The sequence below is a fragment of the Choloepus didactylus genome, chromosome 9, assembly GCF_015220235.1.
Source record: "Choloepus didactylus isolate mChoDid1 chromosome 9, mChoDid1.pri, whole genome shotgun sequence".
Taxonomy (NCBI): Eukaryota; Metazoa; Chordata; class Mammalia; order Pilosa; family Megalonychidae; genus Choloepus; species Choloepus didactylus.
In genome coordinates, this window is record NC_051315.1 from 92,702,600 (window position 1) to 92,716,940 (window position 14,341).

At 37.7% G+C, this 14,341-nt stretch overlaps 1 protein-coding gene across 1 annotated transcript; it reads right to left on the minus strand.

Annotated features, from left to right (window-relative positions):
• Positions 1 to 4,384: 4,384 nt before the first annotated feature.
• PPIL3 (peptidylprolyl isomerase like 3) lies at positions 4,385 to 14,313 on the minus strand. Its single transcript, XM_037849577.1, has 7 exons — positions 14,191 to 14,313; positions 13,546 to 13,626; positions 12,418 to 12,492; positions 11,361 to 11,454; positions 10,953 to 11,020; positions 7,668 to 7,786; positions 4,385 to 4,803 (listed from the first exon to the last, which is right to left on the minus strand). The coding sequence occupies exons 2-7, from the start codon at positions 13,546 to 13,548 to the stop codon at positions 4,677 to 4,679; spliced, it is 486 nt and encodes a 161-aa protein (XP_037705505.1). The 5' UTR covers positions 13,549 to 13,626; positions 14,191 to 14,313; the 3' UTR covers positions 4,385 to 4,676.
• Positions 14,314 to 14,341: the final 28 nt, after the last annotated feature.

Sequence of the window (14,341 nt, forward strand, 5' to 3'; positions counted from 1 at the left end):
AGCTTGATTAGGTCAGAGCCTTATGGTGTAGATGACTATGTCAGCAGAGCAGCTTCCATTTACAGAACACTTATTACATGCCAGCAGCTTTAAACACATTATTTCATTTAATCCACGTAATCTTATGATAATATATTTTTTATGGATAAAAAAACTAAAGCTTGAAGAGGTTACCTTCCCTAAAGTCACAGAGTAAGAGGCACAGCTGTTATTTAAACACAGACCAGGACTCCACAAAGGGTGCTTTTAACCACTTCAAAGATTTGTCAAATAGATGTTCTGTAGAATTCTATTCTGCAACATCTTAAAAGTCATGCCTTGGGAGAACCTAAGATGGTGGCTAGGTGAGACAGGGCAAAAAAACACCTCCGTGAAAAATACTAGATAAAAACCAGAAGGTGACCCAGAATACCTGTTTCAGCGATGCACCAGCTGGACAAGGTCTGCTAGAACCACAGGGAGCGTACACTTGGTGAAACCAGAAGTCTGCATTCTGAAACGAGTGAGCTGGGGATTGGCGTTTGGAGACGGACTGGTTCTTTAAAAAAAAAAAGGGAAAAACCCAGGAGCGGCTGCAGTTGTGATGGTGGGAACTGCGCAGTGAAGCACGGCAGGAGCGGGCTGAGCCAGCCTCTTGGTGTCTGGTGTGGAGGATAGCCCGCTGCAGATTCCCCCAGGGCCAGGGGAGCGGAGGGGAGAGCCGGAAGGATAAAGAAACCCCGCTGCTTGCAGCTGGCTCCCCGGCGGGCTGGAGACATGGGCTGTGCCCATGGCCGAGAGCTGCGCCAGTTGTCCCAGAGCTGGGAAGGAGGAACTGTGTGAGGAGAGGGGGTTTGAGACGCCCCGTTCAGCCATCTTTGCATCAGGCTGAGCGCGCCCCTGCATGGCCCGGCAGCCCGGGGCTTCCCTTGAGGGACGGCATGCACTTGTGACATAGCACAGCCTTCCCTCAGCAGAGGTCCTGGAAGATCACAGCTGAGAAGGGGGGCCCGCTCAGAAAACCCAGGGATGCTACGTCAATGCCGGTGGTTTGTGGGTCAGCAACAGAGAGGGTCTGGGGCAGAACTGAAATGAAGGCTTAGACTCTTGCAGCAGCCTTAAATCTCCAGGAACACCTGGGGGGTTTGAATATTAAAGCTGCCCTGCCTCCCTAGCCACCTGGACACATGCCCCACATTCAGGGCAGACGGCTCCAGCAATACACCCAAACTGAGTTCACCAACTGTACCCCACAAGAATCATTTCCCCATACACCACAAGGACAAAGTTGAGGAGAACTGACTTGCAGGGTATAGGTGACTCGCAGGCGCCATCTGCTGGTTAGTTAAAGTGTACGCCGCCAACTTGTATTTCTGAAAAATTAGACTGGTACTTTTTTTTTTACAACTTGAAAGAACCCTATCAAGCAAAGCAAATGCCAAGAGGCCAAAAACAACAGGAAATCTTAATGCAAATGATAAAACCAGACGATATGGAGAACCCAATCCCAAACACCCAAATCAAAATATCAGAAGAGATACAGTACTTGGCACAATTAATCAGAGAACTACAATCGAGGAACAAAAACATGGCAAAGGATATAAAGGACATCAAGAAGATCATGGCCCAGGATATAAGCGACATAAAGAAGACCCTAGAAGAGCATAAAGAAGAAATTGCAAGAGTAAATAAAAAAAAGATCTTACGGAAATAAAGAAACTTGGCCAAATTAAAAAGACTCTGGATACTCATAATACAAGATTAGAGGAAGTTGAACAATGACTCAGTGTCCTAGAAGTCCACAGAACAGAAAATGAAAGAACAAAAGAAACAATGGAGAAAAAAATCGAAAAAATCGAAATGGATCTCAGGGATACGATAGATAAAATAAAACGTCCAAACTTAAGACTCATTGGTGTCCCAGAAGGGGAAGAGAAGGGTAAAGGTCTAGAAAGAGTATTCAAAGAAATTGTTGGGGAAAACTTCCCCAACCTTCTACACAATATAAATACAAAAAGTATAAATGCCCAGCGAACTCCAAATAGAATAAATCCAAATAAACCCACTCCGAGACATATTCTGATCCGACTCTCAAATACTGAAGAGAAGGACCAAGTTCTGAAAGCAGCAAGAGAAGAGCAATTCACTACATACAAAGGAAACAACCTAAGACTAAGTTGTGACTACTCAGTGGCCACCAATGAGGCGAGAAGGCAGTGGCATGACATATTTAAAATTCTGAGAGAGAAAAATTGCCAACCAAGAATACTTTACTCAGCAAAACTCTCCTTCAGATTTGAGGGAGAGCTTACATTTTTCACAGACAAAAAAATGCTGAGAGACTTTGCCAATAAAAGACCTGCCCTACTTCAGATACTAAAGTGAGCCCTACCGACAGAGAAACAAAGAAAGGAGAAAGAGATATAGAGAATTTTAACAGACATATATAGAACCTTACATCCCAAATCACCAGGACACTCATTTTTCTCTAGTAATCACGGATCTTTCTCCAGAATGGACCATATGCCGAGACATAAAACAAGCCTCAATAAATTAAAAAAAAAAAAAAAAATTGAATATATTCAAAGCACATTCTCTGTTCACAATGGAATACAAATAGCAGTCAATAATTTTTGAATTGTAACTCCACTATTTACTTCCTACAGGATATAAAATACACAAACTCTAATGACAAATCAGTGGTTTTGGACTCAATGTAAAATATGTAATTTTTGACAAGAACTATATAAAGGTGGGGGAATCAAGGAGTATAGGAACATAGTTTATGTGTCCTATTGAAGTTAAGTTGGTATCAAAGAAAAACAAGATTGTTATGGATTTAAGAGGTTAATTTTAAGCCCCACAGTAAACACAAAGAAATTATCAGAGAATATGGTGATAGAGATGAAAAGTAGAATATGGGCTAAGAGAAATGGGGGAAGGGGCAATGGGGAGTTAAGAAATGAGTGTAGGGTTGCTGTTTGAGGTGAAGGGAAGTTTCTAGTAATGGATGGTGAGAAAGAGATAGCATTATAACATTCTAAATGTGACTAATCCCATTAATGGAATGCTAGGGAGAGGGTGGAATGGGAAGATTTAGGCTGTATATATGTTTCCACAATCGAGAAATAAAAAAAAAAAAAAAAAGACAGTTTAAATAGATGAGAATTGAATGCCAAGGATGACCCTGGATGGAATCTGAGGATGGAGGACAGGAGGTTCAAAGGGACACAGTTGAGACATCAGGAAAAAAAAAAAGGAAATATAGAATGTAAGCTTTGTATCAATGTTGAATCTCTTGTACATCTTAGCTGCGTTTAATGGGGTTGCATAAAAGAATGTTCTTGTTCATGGGAATTCTATAGGTGAATTATAGTGTTTGTTCAAGGATGTGTACAACTAGTTCTCATATGTTCAGAAGACAGAGCAATAGATGATGGATGATAGATAGGAGGGAGAGAGGGAGGGAGGGAAATAAATAGTGTGACAGCATGTTTAAGTTGGTGGATTGGGGTATCAGGGGAGGGGGATCAGGGTATGCTCGAGTTCTGTGTATGGGGTTAGTATTGTTTTTGCAACTGTTCCTATAACTTTGAATTTATTTCAAAATAAAATAAAATAAAAAATAACTCAAGATAATAATGATATGTATGCATTTAGTAGGGCTCTTTTAAGAGCCATTGGTTCTTTCATTCACTTGTCCTACTATGCATTCTACATATGGCTGTTGAGATGACTTCTAAATTTCCTTCCACATAGAGATGCTCCGTGTAATTTGATGGCATCAAATCCCACACACTGGACTAAGTTTACCTTGGATAGTTTTCTTTCATTGTGATATGTGTGATCTCTTTCCAAACAGCCTTAAGCTAAGAAGTCAGAGGTCAGAATTTCTCTTTATAAATTCCCTGAACTCCTAACACTATGCTATGAAAGCAAGTAATTTTTTCTCCATAGCTACTTGCTAAATGAAATATTTATAAATATGTACATAAACTCAAACGTATATACATTAAGTATTTGTAAGGTCAGAATCTCACCAATATTTCAAATTTTGCTCTAGATTCAGTTACTTATCCCAATCATCACCTAAGGCATTTTGATACACCCCCCCCCCCCAAAAAAAAAGTTATGCCTTAACAAATTGTTCCATGGCCAAATAGTTGGGAAATGCTGAACATTTACTATACTCCAGGATTTCTTATACAGCCTTTAATGTAAATCTATAGAGAAAATAGCAAGTGGATCGGCTGGCCATACTAGACCATTCCTTTATCTTGTTCCTGGTCTTTCTAATTGCACAAGGTGAACAGTTAATGTAAAATATTTCTAGGATATGGACTAGATATGGTAGGATTATGTAAGTAGAGTGCTAAAAAAAGGCCTGGGTTTAATTAAAGTTCTCAGCAGTTAAAAATACAATGTTTATTTATAACAAAAATTAAATGAAGTTTTTTTATATTAAAATTAAAGAAATACATTGGATAATAGTTACAGTAAGAATATGTTCATAAGAGTGGGAATAAAAGCTGCTTATCTCCAGCTTTTGGTTTGTTTGGTTCCACCAACTCATAGAAGAACTTAGCTGTAAACAAGTAGAAGGATCATGCAATCTCTGACATAATTAAAACTGGGTAAACCACAGTAAGTGTGTTCCATGAAGAGCTTGCCAAGTATTTGTCCAGGTCTATTATTAGCTACTGAGCAAACGGATTGGCATGAATAGTTATGTCCTTGATGTGTACATCATTAAGAGGTCGGTACGTCTTCTCATTTACTGGTAACTTCTCCAATTCATCTAGAGTCTCTAGACCATCTATTACTCTGAAAGAGAAACAGTATAATGTGTGAAATTTCCTCAGATTGAAACATAATATCCAAATATCTATAGCAATTATAGTCTCTTTAAGAGAAAAGGACCATGTCTTAACATTCTTTGAGTTCCCTAGTTGAGTGTACAGCAAAATATTTATTGATTTGATTTTCTGCCATAGATATGGGTCAAAATTCAGAAATCAAAATTCATTTCTATACCCTTAGTCAACATTGGCAGTGATTAAGAACATTTCCTCCACAGTACCTAAACAATTATATTCTGCCCCATTCACACAGTCACACAATAGCTACAAACGGGGCCAATCTAACCATTTGTAAGGATTTCTTTGCTACAGAAAATAATCAGAGAAGGTATGTAGGGATGATGCTTATGGTCTGTATTGTTCTATTCTGAAGGTCCTGAAGTAGAAGGCCACTTTCCATTTTATTGTTAAGATAACAATGTTTCTACTTTTTGTTTCTGGACAATAACAATAAGCAGCAATACTAAAAAGAGGAGAAGAGAAGACTGACAAAGTTAACCTCCAGTGAATTCATTTCAGATTTCTGACAGAAAAAAAATATTGAGAGCTATCCTTCAAATATGTGCTCTGGAAAGTTGAGTCTAAATCATTTGCTAAGAAAACATGACTTTTTAGATTATACCCCTTAGTGCAAAGTGCAACTCAAGTAAATTCCCAAGATTTACAGTGTGTACATAAAAAAAAACAAAACAAAAAAACAGATATACATCTCATGTTGCATTTTCACTAAAATGGTACTTTAAAAAAAGGATATAGGAAAGATTGCCATGGAAAGGATATCAGCAAAAATAACCAGAATAATCAAACTGTTTTGATTTTACTCCTGAATGAAGGACAATTAAGGCCTTTAAGTTCTAAGTTTTTAAAGCCTCTCCCACCTTCTGGGTCAGTAAGAGAAACAGGATACAGAAAACAAAGTTCTCAGGAAAAATGGCAAGAAGAATTGAAGCAGGGTCATTCTAGTCAAGTACCTGGGAGATGGGCCCTTTTGAGAATCTTAAGAAAGATATGGACCATCCCCCCAGAAAACTATGTGTACATATATGCATAACACTGCATCTAATTTCAAGGAGCTAATGGATATAAGTTCTGTCACAAATCCAGTAAGATAAGTTCTGTTAATTACTGATCAATAATTCTGAAGAAAAAAGAAAGGGAACCTGGGTTATCTATACACACAAACACACAGGGATTACCCAGATGCTGTAATACTTCACTAATTTTATTGATTATTAATAAACTATACATCTGATACATGTATATGAGATGAAAAAAAGAAACATATCTATTTTTAAATCAACCTAGTTTGGCCATCTAAACTGTTAAATAAAACAAACTGTAGAACAATGCCTTGGTTAACTGAGAAAGGTAAATCTTTTTTTGAATAAAGAGATGAATTGAGTTCCCACTGATTTATAAAAGCAACTCCCAGGTATAGTGCTTGACAGCAGGTATTCTGGCAGAGACTGCTAAATGCCTCCCTAGGATCATGCTCCCCTTCTTCTTACTCACAGAATCCCAGTTTATTGAGGGTAGCAATGTGTTTGGCTAAAAAAATATTTTCCAGTCTCCCGGGGTGGGGAGGGGCAGGGAACATTACTAAGTTTGGAGTCTTCCAGGAAAGCTCTTTAAAAAGGGGCTGACTTAGCTGGCAAGCACCTTTTATTCATCCTTCTTTCTGCCTAGAACACAGATGTTTTGACTGGAGTTGTGATGCCCATACTATGACTGGGAGGTGAGCCTGAAGATAGAAGGTAAAGATGGCGGAGAACAAAACCAGAAGCTCCTGGAACATTGATGACATAATGGAACAACCATTTCAGTCTTGGATACCATCTTGTTTAAGCCACTGTTTTCCAGATCTGTTAGTTGCAGCCAAATGTTATCCTTAATGAAGACAGATACATTTCTACTAATTTATATAACAACCCTGAAAAAAAGTATTGGCCCCTTTTCTAGTTTCCTAATGCTGCCGGAATGCAAAACACCAGAGACAGACTGGCTTTTATAAAAGGGGGTTTATTTGGTTACACAGTTACAGTCTTGAGGCCATAAGGTGTCCAAGGTAACACATCAGCAATCGGGTACCTCCACTGGAGGATGGCCAATGGTGTCCGGAAAACCTCTGTTAGCTGGGAAGTCACGTGGCTGGTGCCTGCTCAAAGTTCTGGTTTCAAAATGGCTTTCTCCCAGGACGGTCCTCTCTAGGCTGCAGTTCCTCAAAAATGTCACTCTCAGTTGCTCTTGGGGTGTTTGTCCTCCCTTAGCTTCTCCAGAGCAAAAGTCTGCTTTCAACGCCGTCTTCAAACTGTCTCTCATCTGCAGCTACTCTCTTTTCAGCTCCTGTGCATTCTTTAAAGCGTCCCTTTTGGCTGTAGCAAGCCTGCTCCTTCTGTCTGAGCTTATACAGTGCTCCAGTAAACTAATCAAGGCCCATGCTGAATGGGTGGGGCCACATCTCCATGGAAATTATCTAATCAGAGTTATCACCCATAGTTGGGTGGGGCGCATTTCCATGGAAACAACCTAATCCAAATGTTCCAACTTAATCCCCACTAATATGTCTGCCCCCACAAGACTGCATCAAAAAACATGGCTTTTTCTGGGGGACATAATATATACAAACCAGTACAGCCCCATTTTTACAAATAAGGAAATTGAGGCTCAGAGAGGTTAGAACATTCCCAAGGTCACAGGGCAAGTAAGTGGTAGATCTAAACATTTCGCTCTCACACTGCTTTTTTCAATATTAGTTATGCTACTACCACAGCCAGTCATTTGCATTCCTTGCATTGAATTTCCAAAGAAAACCATAAGCAGAATACTCACTTTCCAAATACTGTGTACTTCATGTCCAAATGTGGTTGCTTGCCATAGGTGATGAAGAATTGCGATCCATTGGTGTTTGGGCCATTATTAGCCATGGATACAACACCTCTAACACTGTGCTGAAAAAGGCAGATTAAAGTATGTATTTAACTGTGCTAACACATAAATATTCCAAATAAAGACTGAAATAAGACATGCACTCTTTACCTTCCCAATATTTATAAGACTAAGAAAACATTGACTCGCTTCTATTAGAGTTTATTCCAAAGTTCAGTTTCTGTATTATCTGAATTCCTGAAAACTTATAGGTAAATTGTTTATCAAAACATATTCCCTAATTAATTTCATTTTCACTATGGAGAAGTATAGCCACAAACACTTTCAGCAATACCAATATATAATAGAAATAATCCTTACACTTATATTAAGCAATAGTGTCCTGGCATGAAACGATCAGGTAGACACAAAATCAAAATCCCCATGATCTCTTCACACATACAATGGACTCACTAGTTTCTTTATCTGTAAAACAAGGGAGGTTGGTCTAGTTCAGGGGTCTATTGATAATTCAAATGCTCAGAAGGGTTAGGCAGGTAATAAATTGATAACTGGGGAGAGAACAAACACTAGGGAGTGGTGGAGTCTGGCAAAATATTGCATCTCTTGCCTAATATAGCATTTATTTAAAAAAAAAAAAAACTGATGGCCACAGAGAATACATCAGTGGGTCTTTCAACCATGGGCAGTAAGTTCTGGGCCCCAAGATTGGATGATCTAAGAAAGGTCTCATCCAGCTCTAATATTTATGATACTGTTGTTATACAAGGGGCTGCGTACAAGAATTAGAAGGATCTTACAGCTAAGAAAGCTTGAAAGCATGACCAAGAACCATGTTATAGGAAGGGGCCCAAATATAAAATACACAATAGGGAACTCAACTGATCACAATTTCTTCAGCTACTGAGCAGGTGACACTAATTAGACAAGCTGTAGAGATGCAGTTACATCAAGATGTTAATGCTTTAGTCTCCTCAAAAGATGGCTACTAATCAAATAGAATATTCACTGCATACGCAAGAATATATGAACCATTTGTAAATTTAAAAAATAAGCACCCATTAACCTAATTTCCAACTTTCATTTTAAGAATTAAAATTTACCAATACCGTTGCATATGCCTATGTGCTCTTCTTCATCCCAACCCTCTGCCTCTCCAGGTAACCACTATTCTATATGTGCCTAAACAATATATTGTGTCTGTATGCTTATTTTTGGGCCCAATAAAATGGTTTCATATTACTTGTAGTTTCCTGGGACTTGCTGTTTATGCTTAACATTATATTTCTAGGATTCATACATGTATATGTATTTCGTTTTCACTGATGTATAATATTCCATTATTGGATATATTGCAATTTATCCAGTCTGTGATCAATGGACATTTGTATTGTATCTAGATTTTGCAATTATGAATAGTACTTTAGGAACACTCTTGTACACGCCTCCTAGTGCACATGTACAAGAGTTTCTCTAGGGTAAACATCTGGGAATGGAATTACTGAGTGTGCCGGTTTGAATGTATTATGTCCCCCAGAAAAAGCCATATTCTTTGATGCAATCTTGTGGGGCAGACATAATAGTGGGGATTAAGTTGGAATGTTTGGATTTGGAGATACGCCCCACCCAACTGTAGATGATAACTGATGGGATATTTCCACGGAGGTGTGGCCCCGCCCATTCGGGGTGGGCCTTGATCAGTGGAGCCATATAAATGTGCTGACTCAAAGAGACTAAACGGAGTGCAGCTGTGAGTGACGGTTTGAAGAGGAGCAAGCTTGCTAGAGAGGAATGTCCTGGGAGAAAGCCATTTTGAAACTAGAACTTTGGAGTAGATGCCAGCCACGTGCCTTCCCAGCTAACAGAGGTTTTCCGGATGTCATCTGCCATCCTCCAGTGAAGGTACCCGATTACTGATGTGTTACCTTGGACACTTTATGGCCTTAAGACTGTAACTGTATAGCCAAATAAACCCCCTTTTTATAAAAGCCAATCCATCTCTGGTGTTTTGCATTCTGCAGCATTAGCAAACTAGAACACTGAGTCACAGAGTATGTGAATATTCATATACATCCTCAGTCTTAGAGTATAAGACTAACCCTGGCTGCATAAGAATCACCTGGGGAACCTGAAAATATAGTCACGGTCCTAATGAGTCCTACTGACTATTTGTCTGAATTTTTAGTGGAGTAAGACCCTGATAGTCTAAAGTTTCACAACTTCCATAGGTGATTCTGTTACAATCAAGGTTGAAAATCACTTTTGGATACTACATCAGTGCTATGAGAGCAGTCATAAATAAATGTCTAAAAAATGTTTTAGTTCTAATTCAGGAAAAGGATGACTTTTAAAAATGTTTATTATCTTTCAACCTCAACTCCTGTAACAAAAGTAATAGCTCCTTACGATAGAAAAGCAAAAAGAAGATAAATAAATTACCTCTGATCTCAAAATCATGAGGTAAAAAAACATTGCAAATTTTTTTTTGCAATTTTTTGCTGAATATAATTTAATGTAACTGCAATATAATATACTAAATTACATATTCTGATTGAGGAGAATTTATGTTTTTTTTTAATTTGAAAGTTATAATTCTGTGCAGATTAAAAGTTTGAAAGACCACACAGTAAATTGTTAGCTGCAGTTATTTTGGGAAATGGAACTGAATTTTATAAATAGGAATGTTAAAACATATATGCTTCAGAAAGTCTGAAAATTACAGGAAAAAATATAATAAAGGAAATAAAAATTACTAACTTTACCATGGCAAAGATTTATTTATATGCACTTCTCTTTAACCAACTGAGATCTACGGTACCCATAAGTAAAGTTAATACAGGAATATTCACACATCTAACAGAAGATGATAAAAGTCTGATAAATCTTCAACCAGGAGGTCTAATAGCCTTTCTTGCCCACTCTCAAAAAAGGCTAATGACTCATCACTACACCTGAGTTTTATGGTGAGACACTGCACTCCTTGGGTATATTACATATTAAACATTTCAGGTAGACCCAAGGATGAATTCACATAATATCAAGATCCATAAGAAGGTGAGATTCCAGTATACATATCAGGCTAGACCTGCTATTTATACTTTCTCTCTGACATCACTTACCAAGTGTTCAAAAACCACAAAAATCATGCTTACTTGTGTTACTACTACAAAACATGTATCAAAGTTTCCAAGGCATTAGAAAATAGATTGTGAAGCACCAGGAATATACCTTAAGATATTCACTGTATTCATCCTCAAACTTCTTGCTCCAGATACTGTTACCTCCTCTTCCAGTACCTATATTACAAGTCAGGCAAAACAAAAGAAGTATCTAATTAAAGTTGAAAAAGGGCTCATGGGTGTGTGTGTGTGTGTGCGCGCGTGTGTGTGAGAATGTCAGAGACCCTTATGTACATTTTCTAAAACTTAAGAGCTAGTTTTAGGAGTAGCTACCAATAGCTTCTGCTTTAAAATTTCATGCTATAGGAATGGTTATCCTGGTGCATTAATCCATTTTTTTGTAAGTTACGGTACTTACTTCACATGTAAAATCTCCACGTGCCTTCTTTTTTATTCTTCTACCCTCTTTATACTACATACCCAAATTCCCTAGATATTAATTAACAGAATAACTTACCTGTTGGATCTCCTGTTTGAACCATGAATCCCTTGATATTTCTATGAAATATACAGCCATTGTAGTAATTACTGGCACAAAGAGCCAAGAAATTCTGAAGAGAGTAAAAATAATGATTGAGAAATGATGTAGTGTATTTAAACTATGACTTCTTTTTGGCATTACTTTGAATAACGTCACTTTCCTGTTTAAAACACTTCAAATAGCTTCATTCTGCTCTTGGAATAAAATACAAAATCCTCAGTAGGGCCTAACAGGTCCTAGGTGACCTGGCTTACCTCTAAATATCTCATATCTATAACATCCTTTCCCCATGTTTCCTATGTTAACCCCGTCAGCCTTTTGACAATTCATCCAAAAGAGGCAGGCTTTCCCACCTCGGGGCTTTTGTAACTGCTGTTTCGATACTTGAAATGTTCTTTTTACATCTCTTTCCATGGAGATTGCTTCATTTTACTTTTTGGATTCAGTTTAAGTATCACTTTCCAGCTAGACTTCATGCCCTCACGTTCCTCTCTTAAATAGTTCCTTTCCCATTATTCTCTATTTCACTTGGCATTACTAATATCTGGATTTACTTTTTTTCCCTGCCTGTTCCCAGCTAGAATATAGGCTCTATGGGGGCAAAGAATGTCTTATGTTCATCACTGTATCTTCAGACCCTACTTGGTAAGATAGCCTTTCATAAATAACTGTTGAATAAATGATTATATACAGTTGACTCTTCTTCCTTCTACCCTTGTCATCTAAATAGAGTAGAAGGTAGAAATAATGTATAGATTATCTAAAATCCTAATAATTATTTATGTTTCCTGAGGAAAACGCATCAAAAGAAAAAATGTCAAATACTCTATGGTTAGAGAAAAATTACCTACCCTTTCTTTGATTCACCTTTGACATCAGGAAAGGAAGTGAAAATTAGGCTAGAAAATATGAGGGCTGTTTTTTTTCTGGCAATGATTTAACAGAAAAAAATTTTTTAATGTTTAAGGTGATTGAATTTCATAATGGTTATCCTGGTGCATTAATTCATTTTTTTGTAAGTTACGGTACTTACTTCACATGTTTTAGGTGTCCTCTCACAGAACACTTCTATCTTAATATCACCTACATCTGTATGCAGTGTTACAGACTAAAAGAGAGAGAGAATGTGAGATTAATGACAGTTTTTCAGGTGACTTTATGCACTATATTATTTTACATCTGGATGTCCAAGAGGACAATGTGAATAAAGGAGACAGAGAGAAATGCTGCTTCAGTTCACTTAGCAGTTATGAGATAAATTGTACTCCTTCCCCCAAATTTATCCCAATGGCAGAGAAAAAAACAAAACAAAACAAAAAAAAAACACTAGAAGATAAACATAAATGTTAAAGTAAAATTGTAGCTACACTAAAAAATTTCAAAACAAATTATCGTGATGGAAATAATTATTTTAAGTTTGAATTGTTTCACAGGTAAAAACAAAAACAAATTGTTATGTATTATTGATGTCTGCAAACAGCCATCATCATTAATGATATCATTGAAAAAATGGTAAGAAAAATAACTTTTTCAAAACAGTTTTCACCATTTCCCTTATGCAAATTCACACAGAGAAACAAGGCTGCAAACCAATCCCTTTCTTGATTGAAGACAACAAACATAATCAACAGTGTTACCAGATTCTAAATGTGCAGAGGTAAGCACAGTGCTTCATCTTGCCTGCTTTTTGTTTGTTTTGTATTTTGTAGGGAGTACCTGCTGTTTTGGTAGCTTGTATACTCCTTTGTTATTCCATTTCAGAGAGAGGGAAAACTATTTTGAGGCTCCTTTTACAATTTCTCTTTTTCTTAAAAAAAATAGCATCCAGCAGTCAGCAGGCCAGGTTAAAGACAGATAGGGGTGGGGATGGGAAGCAGGGCACTAGTCTCATTGCTTATCTTCTATTTCAAACTCGAGTGACCTCCCTTAGATCCAAAGCAAAAGGATCCAATTAACTTTATTACACCTGACTATATTCTTCAAAACACTAAAGAGTTAAAAAATAATTTTATTTCTGTTTTTTAGCCATTCTACTTTATATGCTACGACATTCTATCATTTCTCTTTCTTGCTGCTGAAATTTCCATGCATGTTTTTCCCTGACTGAATTTCTAAAAATTAGTTACAATGAAAGCTATTTATAGAATTCTATAATACTTACCATTCTTTTTCTTGATGGTTTCAGGAAGCACTGTTACTTAATTTCTCAGAGTCCTCCAGAGAAAAGCTCGAAAACGAGTCTCTATTCCCAAAAGAAAAAAAGTTCTTTTTTCTCTTTTCCTAACTCACACATGCTCATCTTTACTGCATATACACAAGAAAACGCCTCGGATAGCATCCCCCAAATAACAAAAATTCAGTTATAGAAATGATGAAGAGACCCTACCCGACTCCAGTCCCCCAGTCTCCAACTTCCCTTCGCTTACTCCTCTTCGCCTCCTTCCAAGTCCACCAAGTCAGCCACATTTCTGTCTTAGCTTGAAACGCTTACACTCAGACATTCCTACGGCTAATTAATCCCCTCATCTCCAAGTCTCTACTCAAGTGTCAGGTCTCATTGAACTGCCGACCCTATTTAAAGTTATTTAAGCCTCGTACCTGGTCTATTTCCTTTTCCCCAAAGTACTAACGTACTATATACTTTCCTTATTTACTAAATCTCTCTGTCTTTCTATCACCACCTTTCCTGCCCAGAATATTCACTAGGTGTACCCCGAGAACTAAAACAATGCCTAACATCTAGTTGGCGCTCAACAAGTATTTGAATAAGTGAACGAAAGAATGAATGAGGTTACTCCATGCTTACTTCACTACTGCAATTAGCACAGTTGTTGCATAAAACAGAAAAGATACAATCGCACGTGCCCGCACGGGTCAGTCGGCTCAAAGTCAGAGTTTCTTTTGGGCACCGGAAGTTGAGAGCGGGTCCTAGCAGAGAGGAAGCTCTTTACCTCGTC

Bases quoted from the DNA above. Each gene is read 5' to 3' on its own strand.
- PPIL3 (XM_037849577.1), bottom strand. The intron at 11,021-11,360 runs GTAAGTTATTCT...CTTGTAATATAG, and splicing joins TCAAACAGGAGATCCAACAG to GTACTGGAAGAGGAGGTAAC. The intron at 4,804-7,667 runs GTGAGTATTCTG...TTTCTCTTTCAG, and splicing joins AAGTACACAGTATTTGGAAA to AGTAATAGATGGTCTAGAGA.